Source organism: Ursus maritimus, unplaced genomic scaffold (assembly GCF_017311325.1).
Source record: "Ursus maritimus isolate PB19 unplaced genomic scaffold, ASM1731132v1 scaffold_18, whole genome shotgun sequence".
Classification (NCBI taxonomy): domain Eukaryota; kingdom Metazoa; phylum Chordata; class Mammalia; order Carnivora; family Ursidae; genus Ursus; species Ursus maritimus.
This window is the reverse complement of record NW_024424230.1, coordinates 14,099,501-14,111,989: the sequence shown is the minus strand read 5'-3', so window position 1 is coordinate 14,111,989 and position 12,489 is coordinate 14,099,501. Positions and strand designations below refer to the sequence as shown.

The 12,489-nt window shown below is 45.6% G+C and overlaps 1 protein-coding gene across 3 annotated transcripts in view; it reads right to left on the bottom strand.

Annotated features, from left to right (window-relative positions):
* Window positions 1-275: 275 nt before the first annotated feature.
* Window positions 276-12,489, bottom strand: part of RNF152 (ring finger protein 152) — a 66,655-nt gene continuing 54,441 nt past the window's right edge. For all 3 annotated transcript variants that reach the window (XM_040632459.1, XM_040632460.1, XM_008705098.1), the window contains one exon: window positions 276-1,837. In XM_040632459.1, the coding sequence (XP_040488393.1) occupies window positions 1,079-1,690 (612 nt within the window). In that variant the 5' untranslated portion in view covers window positions 1,691-1,837 and the 3' untranslated portion in view covers window positions 276-1,078. The remainder of the gene's footprint in view (window positions 1,838-12,489) is intronic.

Here is a 12,489-nt window from a genome sequence, read left to right as displayed (position 1 = left end):
TCATATCTATCACGATACCTCTAAACCGGGAGAAAAGACAGAATCTTCTGTTAGTCTCCATTTGTGCCTCACAGAATACAGGACTTGAATACACAGAAGAGGAGCAAATGTTGGAAGAGACGAGTGTGTGACACTTCACTGGGCAGGTCCCGGCGCTCGAGAGGTGGCCACCAAGTCAGACCCTGGACTCATTCAGGCCCACAAAGTCTTACTCCTGGGATTCTTCTGAAAAGATTCAAAACCTGAGGTAAATCAAATCACACACACACACACACACACACACACACACACACTATTTACATTTAAAATTCTTATTTCATGAGATGGCTTGAGAAAAACTGGCATATAGGGTTCCTATGGGATTAGGCATTTCTCATCATTACTCAGTTTATTGCTCCCCTGTTGGGCTTTCAGTTTAATAAACATGTAGCGAGCTCTAATTACAAGGGAAGAAAAATGAAGGTACATAACAAAACACAACACATTGGAAACACGTGTTCAGACATCTTCTTCAAAAAAAAAAAAATGACCGTCCACTTCACTTATTTTAATTTGGGTGCCATTCAAAAAGTATAAAAAGCCTTAGCAACTAAATGAAGACTGGATTTCCATTAAAAAGGGATAAGAAACCAGCACTGCATGTCGTCGCTGAATTTTTACGTGTATTCTCAGGTGTAATTCTATTTGTATACATAGCATCTTTGTGTTAATCTACCACATTTAGAGAAGATCACATTGTATGCACTTGCACGGTTTAACGTCTAAGTAGAATACGTCTATCTCGTAACATGATTTTGAAAAATCATAAATTACAGTCCATTTAATAAGTGATTATGAGGATGCATGCAATCGTCTTCGAAGCCGTTGCCACCAATACTCAGAATGATTTGCCTGGTATCTCGCTGAGACCTCACGTCTGCCCTTCGTGTCTGTCTCTGGTTAATCAAGTGGCAGCCCAGAGGCCTGCGCTGGCACCAAAAGATCAGCGTCGCCCCCCATCTTCTCGCTGCGATCCCATCACCAACACCTGGCTCAACCCCGAGTTGGCACCCACGAGAGACTCCCCCTGCAGCTCTGCTCAGCCACAGGAGATCACAGTGAAGCGCTTAGAAATGCAAGACATGTTGTGCAGCACGATGCCCAGCAGGAAGACGAGGACGCAGGCCACCAGGATCACAGTGCACACCCCGGACCACGTGGAGCTTTTCGCCACGCCACGCCTGTCTGGCTCCTCCTCCACCGCCTCCTGGGGCGCCCCGCCCTGCAGAGGCTGCTGTTCCGCTGGGATGGTCACCACGGTGACGGACTTCTGCTGGCTCCCGGGCAGCAGGCGGCAGCCCATGTCTCCGGGCAGCAGTGCTCGCTCTTTGGAGATGGGCAGGGGCAGCATGTAGCACCCATTGCTGGGAAGTTTGATGAAGACTGGGGTGTGCTCGGACGCGTGCGGGATGGCGATGACCGCAAGGACCTCGGGGTCGTCGGGAAGCTGTGACACGGAGAAGCCCGGGGGCAGCTTGGTGATGCCCCGGCACCAGGGGCACCTCACGTCCTTCTGGCTCGTCCTCATCTGCTGGAGGCACACCGAGCAGCAGGTGTGTTTGCAATCCAGCAACTTGGGCCTTCGCCGGGGGCTGTAGTAATTGAAACAGATCTGACATTCCAGCAAGGAATCTTGGGAGAGCGTCTCCATCGTGGCCGGGAAGCAGGAAGGTCAAGGCCAAGGGGAAGGCGCTTGTTCTCAGGGGCCGGCACTCCCACGCCTTCCTTCCTGTCTTTCCAGAGTCGTGAGGTGGTCAGGGAGCTCACAGGCATAGAGCATACTCAAGAGTGTTCATTTCTGAAGAAGACAAAAAAAAAATGCAGAAAAGTTAATTATTTCAAATAGGCTGAGATGTCAGCATATCTGCCGGAGTTCAAAAGTCTTGACACTGGGTCAAAAACGTAAAAATTTCCCACTCGAGGGAGATTACAGGAGTCCGGCCGGTGATGCCCAGTGGAAGGTAAATGAGTTGTCAGGTGGCTTCTTACGGTAAATACTTTGCTCATTTCTAAAGGGAATGCCTTCATGGGGGTACGCAATGCCCCATATTTCATAAAGAGGGAGTCTTGATTCTGTTTTGTGTATTTCGATGGACCCTGGCTTGTTCTTCTAAAATACACTGGAGAAATCCTCTTGCTTCCAACAACTTTGTAGCATCTCCTAGAAGTACATTTCTTTCCTTAGACCCTCTGGTCTTCTTTTCCTGACTCTACTTACCCTCCTGTAAGTATTCATTGCCAGATTCAGGCAACTTCCCAAATCTAGGGACTCCGAGTAACTAGTTCGCTCATTTTATATGGGTCAGGACTATTCCTCTCTCATAGGAAATTAAAACAGTGCCGCCAAAGAAGCTCACACAGGCCTCTGTTCTTGCCCCCCAGCCCTCAAAATCACTGAAGCAAAGTCATTCTTGTCATCTGGTTTTAAAAGACACAAAAATTCAGAACAACAGCAACAAACACCAGCCGCAGCAGTGAACCTTCAGGCAGCAGGGGTCACAAAGGCACACAAGGACCACTAGTATTTTTTAGTCAGTTCTTTGAATTTCATTACTATTTAGGCTTGCACCAAGTAACGGGACCACAGGCAAATACTATTAACTCGCCAGTCTTAATCAAGTATTGTCTAGCAAGAGGCTACCAGAGAAGACTGGCAGGCAGCCCCCACCATAAAACAGAAATAGTGCTCACCTCCTGGTATTGAAAGGAAGTCGAGTAACTTAGTTTGGCTTAACTGGGGCTTGAGGAACCCCTCAGTGCTCCAGTGTTTCAGTGAAGGCTGCCCAACTCCTATTGAGAAATGTCCAAATTACGTGTCTCTGGATGGAGTCACAATGACTCTGGAAAGAGCTACCCAACCACTATTGTAAAAATAATTGCCAGTCACTGAACCCCACCCACTCCCAGAGCCAGGAGCTCATAACATGGAAAAGCTCCAGCATGTTTCTTAAAAAGCAAACCTTTTTCTAACTTCCTTGGTGAAATTAAGAATGTACTCCTTGCCAATGATATGATTTGTTAACATCAGAAATGCGGAAAAAAAGTTGAAAGCAAAAAATAATCACTGGTAAAAATTAACAAGGACAGTCAAAAAGAGCAACATATTGTAAGACATTTTAGCGGTAGTAAGAGTGCCTAGATTAAATTACTAAAAGTCAAATAGAATCATACAGCATTCAGAAAGTTCATATCATAATCAACTGCTTATCTATCCACTAATTCAAGAAATGTTTATTGGATAATTGAAATTTGCTAAGGATAGAACTCAAATGTTCTCACTGAAAAAAAAAATATATGAGGTGATGGACATGTTAATCAGCTAGTTGCGGGGGGGGGGTCCCTTCACAAAGTACATATACAAATCACCACCACACGCACCTTAAATATCTTACAATTTTGTCGGTTATACCTCAATAAAGCTGAAACAAGTAAAAATTAAAGAAATGTCTGTGGAGCAGCTATCACGAACAAAGCACAATGCTAACTACTCTAGAGCGTAACGATGAATTAGATCCAAATCCCACTCTTAAGCAGTTTGAGGTTAGGTAAGAAAGAAGCACGAACAGGTTTCTTCTCCATTCATTTACTCATTCAAATTCTTATGGAACCTCTGCCGTCTGTCAAGTATTATGGTATTTGTTTTTGTCCCTTGGCACTAAGACCTTGTCACTGCCCACAAGAAACGCCCAGCCTAGCGTATGCAGTTACTCACGTAAACAGTTGTAATGTAAATACAGAGTGATACAGGCCACACAGGAGCAGGGGGAATCGGGGAGGGCTCAATGAAAGATCTGGATTACGGAGAGGATCTAGACATGTGACATCAGCAGGCAGTTTATTTTCAGGTTCAGAAGTCGGTGTGAGCAAAGGAGAGACGGGGAGCAATTACAGAATTATTTCTAGACTCTACCTGTGGCACTGGCTAGAGGGTTTTTTTCCTAATATGAGAGTAACTTAAAAATGCCCACTCCAAGAGTTTAATAGTTTTAGCTTTGATGTTTAGGTTTCTGAAACAGACGCCTTTAAATTTTTTATTATTTTTTTAAGATTTTATTTTTATGCCCAGTGTGGGGCTCAAACTTACAGCCCCAAGGTCAAGAGTCTCAGGTTCCACCAGCTGAGCCAGCCAGGCACCCCCAGATGCCTTTTAAAGAAACGGAATTCTTATAGAACCTGCAAGCATCTTCCCACTGGCCCAGCCAGAGAGCACAGTCCTTCGGGGAGGGAAGAGGTGAGCATGGCCGGGCACAGACCACGCACCGTGGACAGCCTCAAGTCCCAGGCCAAGGATGTGGGACTTTCTAGTGAATGATGGAAAAACACCAGAGAGGTTGAGAGTATGAGAATGAGGAGTGTCTGGGTGGCTCAGGCCTTTGGCTCAGGTCATGATCCTGGGGTGCCTGGGATTAAGCTCCATGTGGGGCTCCATGCTCAGTAGGGAGTCTGCTTCTCCCTCTCCCTCTGCTCTTCCCCATCTCCATCCCCCCTCATTCTCTCTCCAATAAATAAATAAAATCTTAAAAAAAAAAAGAGTATGAGAATGATTCATTAGGTAGTCACATTCGGGATAGATTAGAAAGACCTGCTGGGAAGCTATTATAATATTAGACAAGAGGTAACGAGTCGTTGAAGGAAAGACTGGCAATTAGGATGAAGAGATGAGAGGTGCCAAGCGGTTCTAGAGAAGCCGAGTGGGATCTGGCAGTGAATTACAATGTGCCGTACAGCAGGGAGAAGGCACAGGTGACGTCTGGAGAGGAGGGTGGCATCATTAAGAGCCACAGGGATCCCGAGAGAATGACAGTGAGTTCTGCTTGGGCCCTATTCCAGTTGAGGTACTGGGAAGATACACGAAGTAAGTTATTCAGGAAGATAGGCAAGAGTTGGAAAAAAGCTGAAAATGTGGGACTGATATTGTACAGAAGAGTTAGGTGTGGACCTGGGAGACCCAGGGGATGTCCACAGAGAAGAGCTATCAGCCAGAGACAACAGAACAGAACAGAGAGACACCCTTGGGGAACACACAGCTGTATCTGGTGGAAAGGAAGAACTGGGACAGAAGAAGAAGGAAAGCCATCAACATATCTCAGCACGCATCCTTGGCAAAAAAAAAAAAAAAAAAAAAAAAAGGCCTGAGCAGCATAAGGTTATGGAGAGGGAACCTCAGGCTTCGGTGCCCAAGAGGTCCTTAGTCTCTTTCAGAGTGTTTTCAGTGGTGTATCAGGGAGATGACAGAGACGGCAGGGATGCTACAATGGGCGCACGGTGTCCCTTCTGAGGTGGTGTGAGGCGAAGAGGCAGGCCAGTAGCTGAGAGGGCGAGGAATCAAACCCTTTGTTTTGAGAACAGAGAAATGTGAGCAAAGAGAAGCAGAGGACGCAGGAGTGCGCCAAGCCACAGGGTCTGAGCCGTGCTGTCCCACACCAACGCCGTGACCGCCAGCCACAGGTGCAGGCGAAGGGAGTGTGTGGAGCTTAGAAAGGGGAAAGCTGACGGGCTTCTGCAGTGGGGAATGCGGAACGGAAATCCCCACTGCGCCAGCAGTCAGGGTAGAGCCTTCTAATTTCAGACCCCAGGTACGGAATTTATTTTTTCTTAAAATACAAAAGCAAAACACAGGGTTTGCTGGTGAATCTTGGCAAATGCTCCTCTCTACCCAGGGACAGAGATAAGGGCACAGTGTTACAGACTACAGGGGGATGTGAATGTGTGTGGGTGGGAAGGCTCAACGGCTTGGAGCTATGGTGGTAGAAAAGACAAAACTGGGGAGGAGTACGAGAAAAAGCAGAGATCCCTGCCATTTTAAGAATTTGGGGACAGCATTCCTTAACAAACGCACTCAGGACCACCACCTTCAAGATACATGGAGCTGGGACAAAAAATGTTTCTTGATATCAGTAAGGAAACTGACCACCGACTTCTTAACCTTCCTTCCTGCCATATTCTTTACCTTACTTCCATATAAAAATGTGGGAAGCAGCTTAGCAGAGGAGGAAGAACAGGAGCTTTGGCCTCAACGAAGCTTGGGTTCAACCCTTGCTCTATCACCACCAGCTGTGACACTAGAGCGAGTCGCTGAACCTCTGGAAGCCTGCTTCTTCACTGGCTAACAAGGAAAAATGGAGTTGTTGCTGAAGTCAAGTGAAGGGCTCAAGGAGCACCTGTGCTCTCTCTCTCCCTTCCTCCTGACTCCAGACTCCTTCCGGTGCTGTGTGCCATCTTCCCAGAGAGCTCTTCCTGGCTCTCAAAGAACTGCCATTTTGAACAGCTTGGGAGGAAGAATGCAAGGGTTCTCCTTGGCCCTGCCCCAAGACCTGCCATACCACCATTTTTCAACAAAACCAACATACGATTTTATTCATGAATTTATGTTCCAAGTTAATGTTCGCTTAATTGGCATTGAGTTCCCTTAAAACCAGATTATACTACTCAATTTCCAACTCCATCCAAGTAAGCCTTGGCCCCAGGACAGAGGCTGAACACAAAAGCAGACTGGGGAAACAGTTCCTATCTTCCATGCTTGGCCACTTTGGCGGCAGTATCCTGATTTATAAGTGGACACGTTCTGTATGAAGCCAGCTATACTGCATCCCAGTTTATTTTCTGCAGCATACTTATTAATGATGATGATTAGTTAGGTAAAGAGAAGAAAATTTATGAGCCTATGGACCGAAGCTAGTAATGAATCACCCCTTTTCCCTTTCTTTGGAACCTGGAAAGGTGTGAGTCAACCACCGAAGAAAGGGAGTGCAAACACAGCCCACGTAAGCTGGAAAATAAACTCGAGTGCCTGGTGAAACGCACCATACACGGAGCACACACCGGCGAGAGCGCAGGCAACCAGAGTTTGATGTTATTTCCCTACAGGAGCAAGATATGGCAGTCAAGTAAAACACTCATTACATTGAAGAGGAAAGGGTACTTCCATGGAATGCATGCAAAAAGGTGTATCTGAAATACCCTGGAACAATTTATTTTGAAAGAATGTGAAGTAACGATCAAAAACCAGATCACAAGAAGAGGAAGAGCCCCTAAAGGAGGGCACTCTCAAAATAATTATGGCTTATAATAAGATAGAACTTATTTTCATAAAACGGTACTTCGTTTCATATATGATGTCAGCAGTAAAATATACAGATAAAAGGCCTTGAATAATCATTGAATGCAATACTAATGCATGCCTTGGTTTAAAATGCTTTAAAAAAAAAGATTGATTTATTTGAGAGAGAGAGAGAGAAAGAGAGCAAGCAGGGGGAGGGGCGGGAGGAGACAGAGGGAGAGAGAGAGAGAGAGAGAGAGAGGGATAGAAGCAGACTCCCCACTGAGCATGGAGTCCGAGGCCAGACTTGACCTCACAACCCTGAGATCACAACCTGAGCCGAAATCAGGCGTCGGGCACGCAACCGACTGCGCCACCCGAGCGCCCCTAAAATGCTGTTCTTGGTTTCAGCTCAGTTGTGATCTCAGGGTGGTGAGATGGAGCCTGCATTGGGCTCTGTGCTCCTCTGAGTCTGCTCAAGGTTTTCTCCCCCTCCTTCCCCCTTGGCCCCCTGCTCACACGCACGTGCTCGCTCTCTCGCAAGTAAATAAATAAAATCTTTTTAAAAAAATGAATTGAGATTTGTGTAAATAGAGGGAGGCGTGATTTGGGGGGGGATGCCAAAAACAAAGGGTTGTGCATGTTGCTGTTGTTTGGGGACAGTGGATATTTGATGCTTTACAATATTGATACATGTTCCCAAAATAAAACTTCCCTCTTTTTTAAAACTATATAACTTTAAGCACCTTTATAAAAGGTGTGGGCATGATAAAGTGCTACTATGAACATAGTGGGTGGTAAAATAGCACAGGTTTCCAATACTGAGTTTTTATAGTCTCAGTGGCTTTTAGAAGTCCAGGCATAGGAGGATAAAAAAGCCAATGAAATAAATAATCCAGATAGTTTCACTCTGCTTAGACTCTTAAGACCCTTCATACACTCTGATTTAGATTTGTGGCCGTGACAATAACGGGGAAGCCTCTCCTCAGAACTGTGGCATGGACTGATAGTGATTACGTCCGGCTGACCTTGAACTGTTCCACCTGATGGTCTCCATCAGGACCTTCAATTCAATGGTCATGTTGAGAAAAATTTCAAAGTCAGAGACTAAACTAGACACTGTACTGCTTTTCTTCCTCTCTTGACATAGCACGTCTTTCTGATACAGGTCATTTACTCCATTCTTCAAGAAAAAGCAAATATTTGAAATGGGATTAAATGAAATAATTACAATTCCACTTAATGTGGTATTTCAGCTGGCAAGACCACTTGGTTACATTGGATCTTAGCAAACACTCTGATTAGTGGCAAGAATGGGAATGGCCTGGCAGTGACCGATGTGTCGCTGACTTCTGGTCTCTGGTAGCAGAGAGCAATCCTTTCAGGACACAGTTGCCTGGTACACGTTCAGTCTAACTGGTGTAACTACTCTCTCCGATTTAATGGAGAAGGCAGTGGATTCTAGGACTCTGACAAATGTTAAATGAGAATTCCGTCAGCCCCAACTCTAATATTTGCACTGTTTCTTCCTATGAGCATCCATGATTTGCTGTATTTAACAGTCAAGAATCTAGAAAGTGAAAACTGTCATCCACTGTCTTGGACGACCAGAGGGATGCAGCAGGGAAGGGTGACAGTCTGGAGGCGGAGTGGCCTTGGTAGCAGGGGCAGGCAGGGGCAGGCTGGGTGGGACAGAGAAATCGTGGCTAAACAGGCAGAGGGCAGCAGACCAGCCAGAATGCCATGGTCAGCCCTGGGGACCTGCCACACAACCAAAGGACTGGTCCTGCCAGCACTGCCCACTGGGACAACCACAGTCCTGATGGACCAGGCCACAGGACAGGTGCCAATTCTGTTACTCTGAAAATGCAATAACCAAGCAGCTGGAGCTGAACCACGGTCTCTGGAGATGCTATTTACTCGGGGGCATTTCATTTACTCAGATGCATTTAAGTCAAGTTGGGAAAAAGATAAACGAATGTGATCCATCGACAGTTTGGCAATGCACGTTTAAAATCCAAGTATATTGGAATCAAGACATTTTTAGGAATTAAAGCCAAATTTCAGAATGGCCATGAGTGAAAATAACTACTGGTTATTTGTGGGTTTGCTTCTTCTAATAGCTATCAAGCAATCATTGCTTTTAGGGGTCAGGAGATGAGGATCTGAGCTCTAATTCTGCCCTAATCAGATGCGTGACCTTAAGCAAGTCACCTCTCTGCGAGCTGCAGTGTCCTCACCTCTGAGGACACTGGACTAGAAGATCCTCTAAAGGACCTTCTGGTAAACATAGTTCTGCCACATGAACACAGGGCTGGGTTTCCGACAGCGTGACAGAGCTGTCAGACTATTGTTCTGTGCTTACGATACCTGACAGATAATTTGCAAATATCATGTTAATGATCTCACAAGAACGTACATCAATGTGAGAGAGTGGGCAGCTAAATAAATGGGAGGCAACTTACATTAGAAATTTCTTCCTTTGTGCCTCTGGTTCCACGAATGAGTCTAAGTAGAGCTAACATGCTAACAGAAACAGCCACAACTTTGATTTGCAGCAACAATCCACAGAATAACTATCTTACGTATAATCAATAACCTTCTTAGACCAAGGAAGGTATCACCATTACCCAAACTTGTTACCAGGTGAAGGTGGTCCTAACCTTCCCTTTGGAAGCCGCCTGCACAGCTGTCCACCTCACACAGAGGCTGACGCTGGCATAAATCAGACACTCTGCTTCACCTTCACTTGTTCTGATCACCCAGTAATGCTGAAGAAAAAGCTGCAGACGCTCATAAAAGCAAGGAAGAGACATAAAGGACCGTCAGGGGATCCCCAGCCTCCCTGGAGAGAAGAGATAATAAAGGATGCCATCAGACAGACAGACAGACAGGTTGAACAAAGGGAAAATGATCAATTACCCCAACTCCTAGAATTCTTGAGTATAGCCGAGGGAACTGACAAGTCAGGCATATAGGTAAAGCCAAAGGAATGAAAAACAAACAAAAATCCGAAGCCTTCCCAACAGCTGGACATCTACTAGGGCAAAACATTTGGTAAGTAAACAAATATATATTGGGAATCCATCATATACCAAGCATTACCCAAGACACTGAGACACTATGGCAAACTAGCGCCTTTGCCCTCAAGGAGCCTAGATGTGCACTTGAGGGAGGAGCTATGGAAAGAGAACCACAGGAGGGTGGAGGACAGACAGAGCACTGAAAGGAGCTGCTTCTTCCAGGGATCATTTGCACAGGGCTTAGACAGAACTACCAAGCAAAGAACTGTCACTGCCTGTTAGAACAGAGAGGATGCTGGAACGGAAGAGGCTACCAGCTGGCCCACTAGTGGTTCCTTCTACTCCAACGACACTGGAGAACAGGAACAGTCAGAGGGAAGGACACCAACATTTCCTTTTATGATTAAACATCACATCAGACCCATGCGGGCATCACTCCAGACAGCAAGGTGGGCCCTGAGCCTACAAGCGTCAGGAGAAGCAGGAGTTGGAGGTGGTATCTCGAGGCTGTCTTAAGACAGCCCAGTGCTGGGGAAGCACACTAGGTCATCCCTGGGGAGAAGGGTCTGAGGGCTCCGCGGTGTGCATTGATGACCGTGAGGCTCTAAGCAAGGTCCCTGGAGAGCAAAGGCCCCTCTCTGCCATGGGTCCCCACTGCCCCTGCTCTTCGTGTACGGGGTAAAGGGGAACTCCGAAGGCCCCATGCAGACTTGCTATGGATATATTTGCATTTCCATAATATGTGCATTCCCCACTTGTTTTCTCTTGCCCAGCCACAAACAGAAACCTTCAGGCAATTTGTTTTTTAATTTTTTCCCATTACATTTTATCTATATCAGAGACCCTCAACCTTTTTCTGTAAAGAGGCAGAGAAGTATTTTAGGCTTTTAGGCTTTGTGGGTCGTACAGGCTCCCTTACAAATAGCTCTGCAGTCAAAGTGTGAAAGGAGTCACAGACAAGAGACAAGGAACAGTGCTTTTACAAAAACAGGCCTAGGCTGGAGCTGACCAAGAGGCTATCATTTGCTGACCCCAGAGTGCCACCATTTCCTCTCAGCCCTGCCCTTAATCTCCTAAATTCAGTATATTACTATGGAGACACCCATCCCCACATCAGCTTCTTGCTCTAACATTAGTTATCTCACCTGATGTCTTTCTGTCAAGCTCCAGAAGACAAAATATTTTCACAGTTATTCAGGGGAGATAAGAGAATATTAGCTTTATAGATGCAACACCTTTTTAAATCACTGTTTTCAGACAACAGGAAGAGAGGTGAGCAAAGAACATTAACAATGACCATCATTCCCCTGTGCTACCAACAGCAAGTACTAAGATCATTTGTGAGAACACAGAGTAGGGTTCCAAACTTCTTTCCCCCTTAGAAGTACGGACCTATTACTTCGACAAAATGGGCAATAACTCTAGAATTTATCATGACCACTGCAGATTAAAGACAACTCCTAATTTGATGGAACTTCACAGAGATACAACGGTAATGCCACCTGACTGCCGGAACTCTGGATACAATCGTTCATCTCCACAGTTATGGCAAGCCAAGAGGTTGCTGACCCAATTTAGATCCGGCCAGGTTAATCTCAGTCAAGGTGCTTCACCTTTATCAAGAAGGGACGTTGGGTACATTTCCCAAACACATGGAGAATTCCTTCAAAGTGCCACAGAACATATATGATGATGAGAACTCCATTACTCTGAGGCTCCCTAAGGCTAGAAGGAGGTGCAGGACAGGAAAGTCTTAGCTCAATTTTATTTTATTTTTTTAAGATTTATTTATTTATTTTAGAGAGTGAGAACAGGGGAGGGGGTGGGCAGAGGGAGAAGAAGAGAGAATCTCAAGCAGATTCTGTGCTGAGCACAGAGCCCAACATGGGGCTCGATCTCACAACCATGAGATCATGACCTGAGCTGCAACCCAGAGTCAGACGCTTAACCGACTGAGCCACTCAGGCCCCCCTTGGCTCAATTAAAAAAAAAAAAAAAAAAAAAAACCTAAATATTAAGACTCACCTACTTTTACACATTTAAAAAATAAAAATTTCTTAAGATTTCTTCAGACTACCCAGAAAACATTCTAAATTAAACATTTGAAAAGAACAGCGCATTAAAAACCTGGTGGGTTTTATAGACAGCTCTTTAAATAAATCTATTTGGAAGCCATTCATAAGATTATTTTCTTTGAGCAGAGAGTGTTTATTGCTGCAGTCTCCCTACCTAGTGTCAATTTCGATGATTCATGGCATAAGTGAAGCCTCAAACTGAAGTTGCAAAGGATCCCTCAAGGCACCGGTACTAAACCAGACCCAAGAAGCGCCATGGGGGTGGGGGGCTCCAGGAGTCCGCTGTCAGTCTGCTTGTCACACTTCTGCTTTT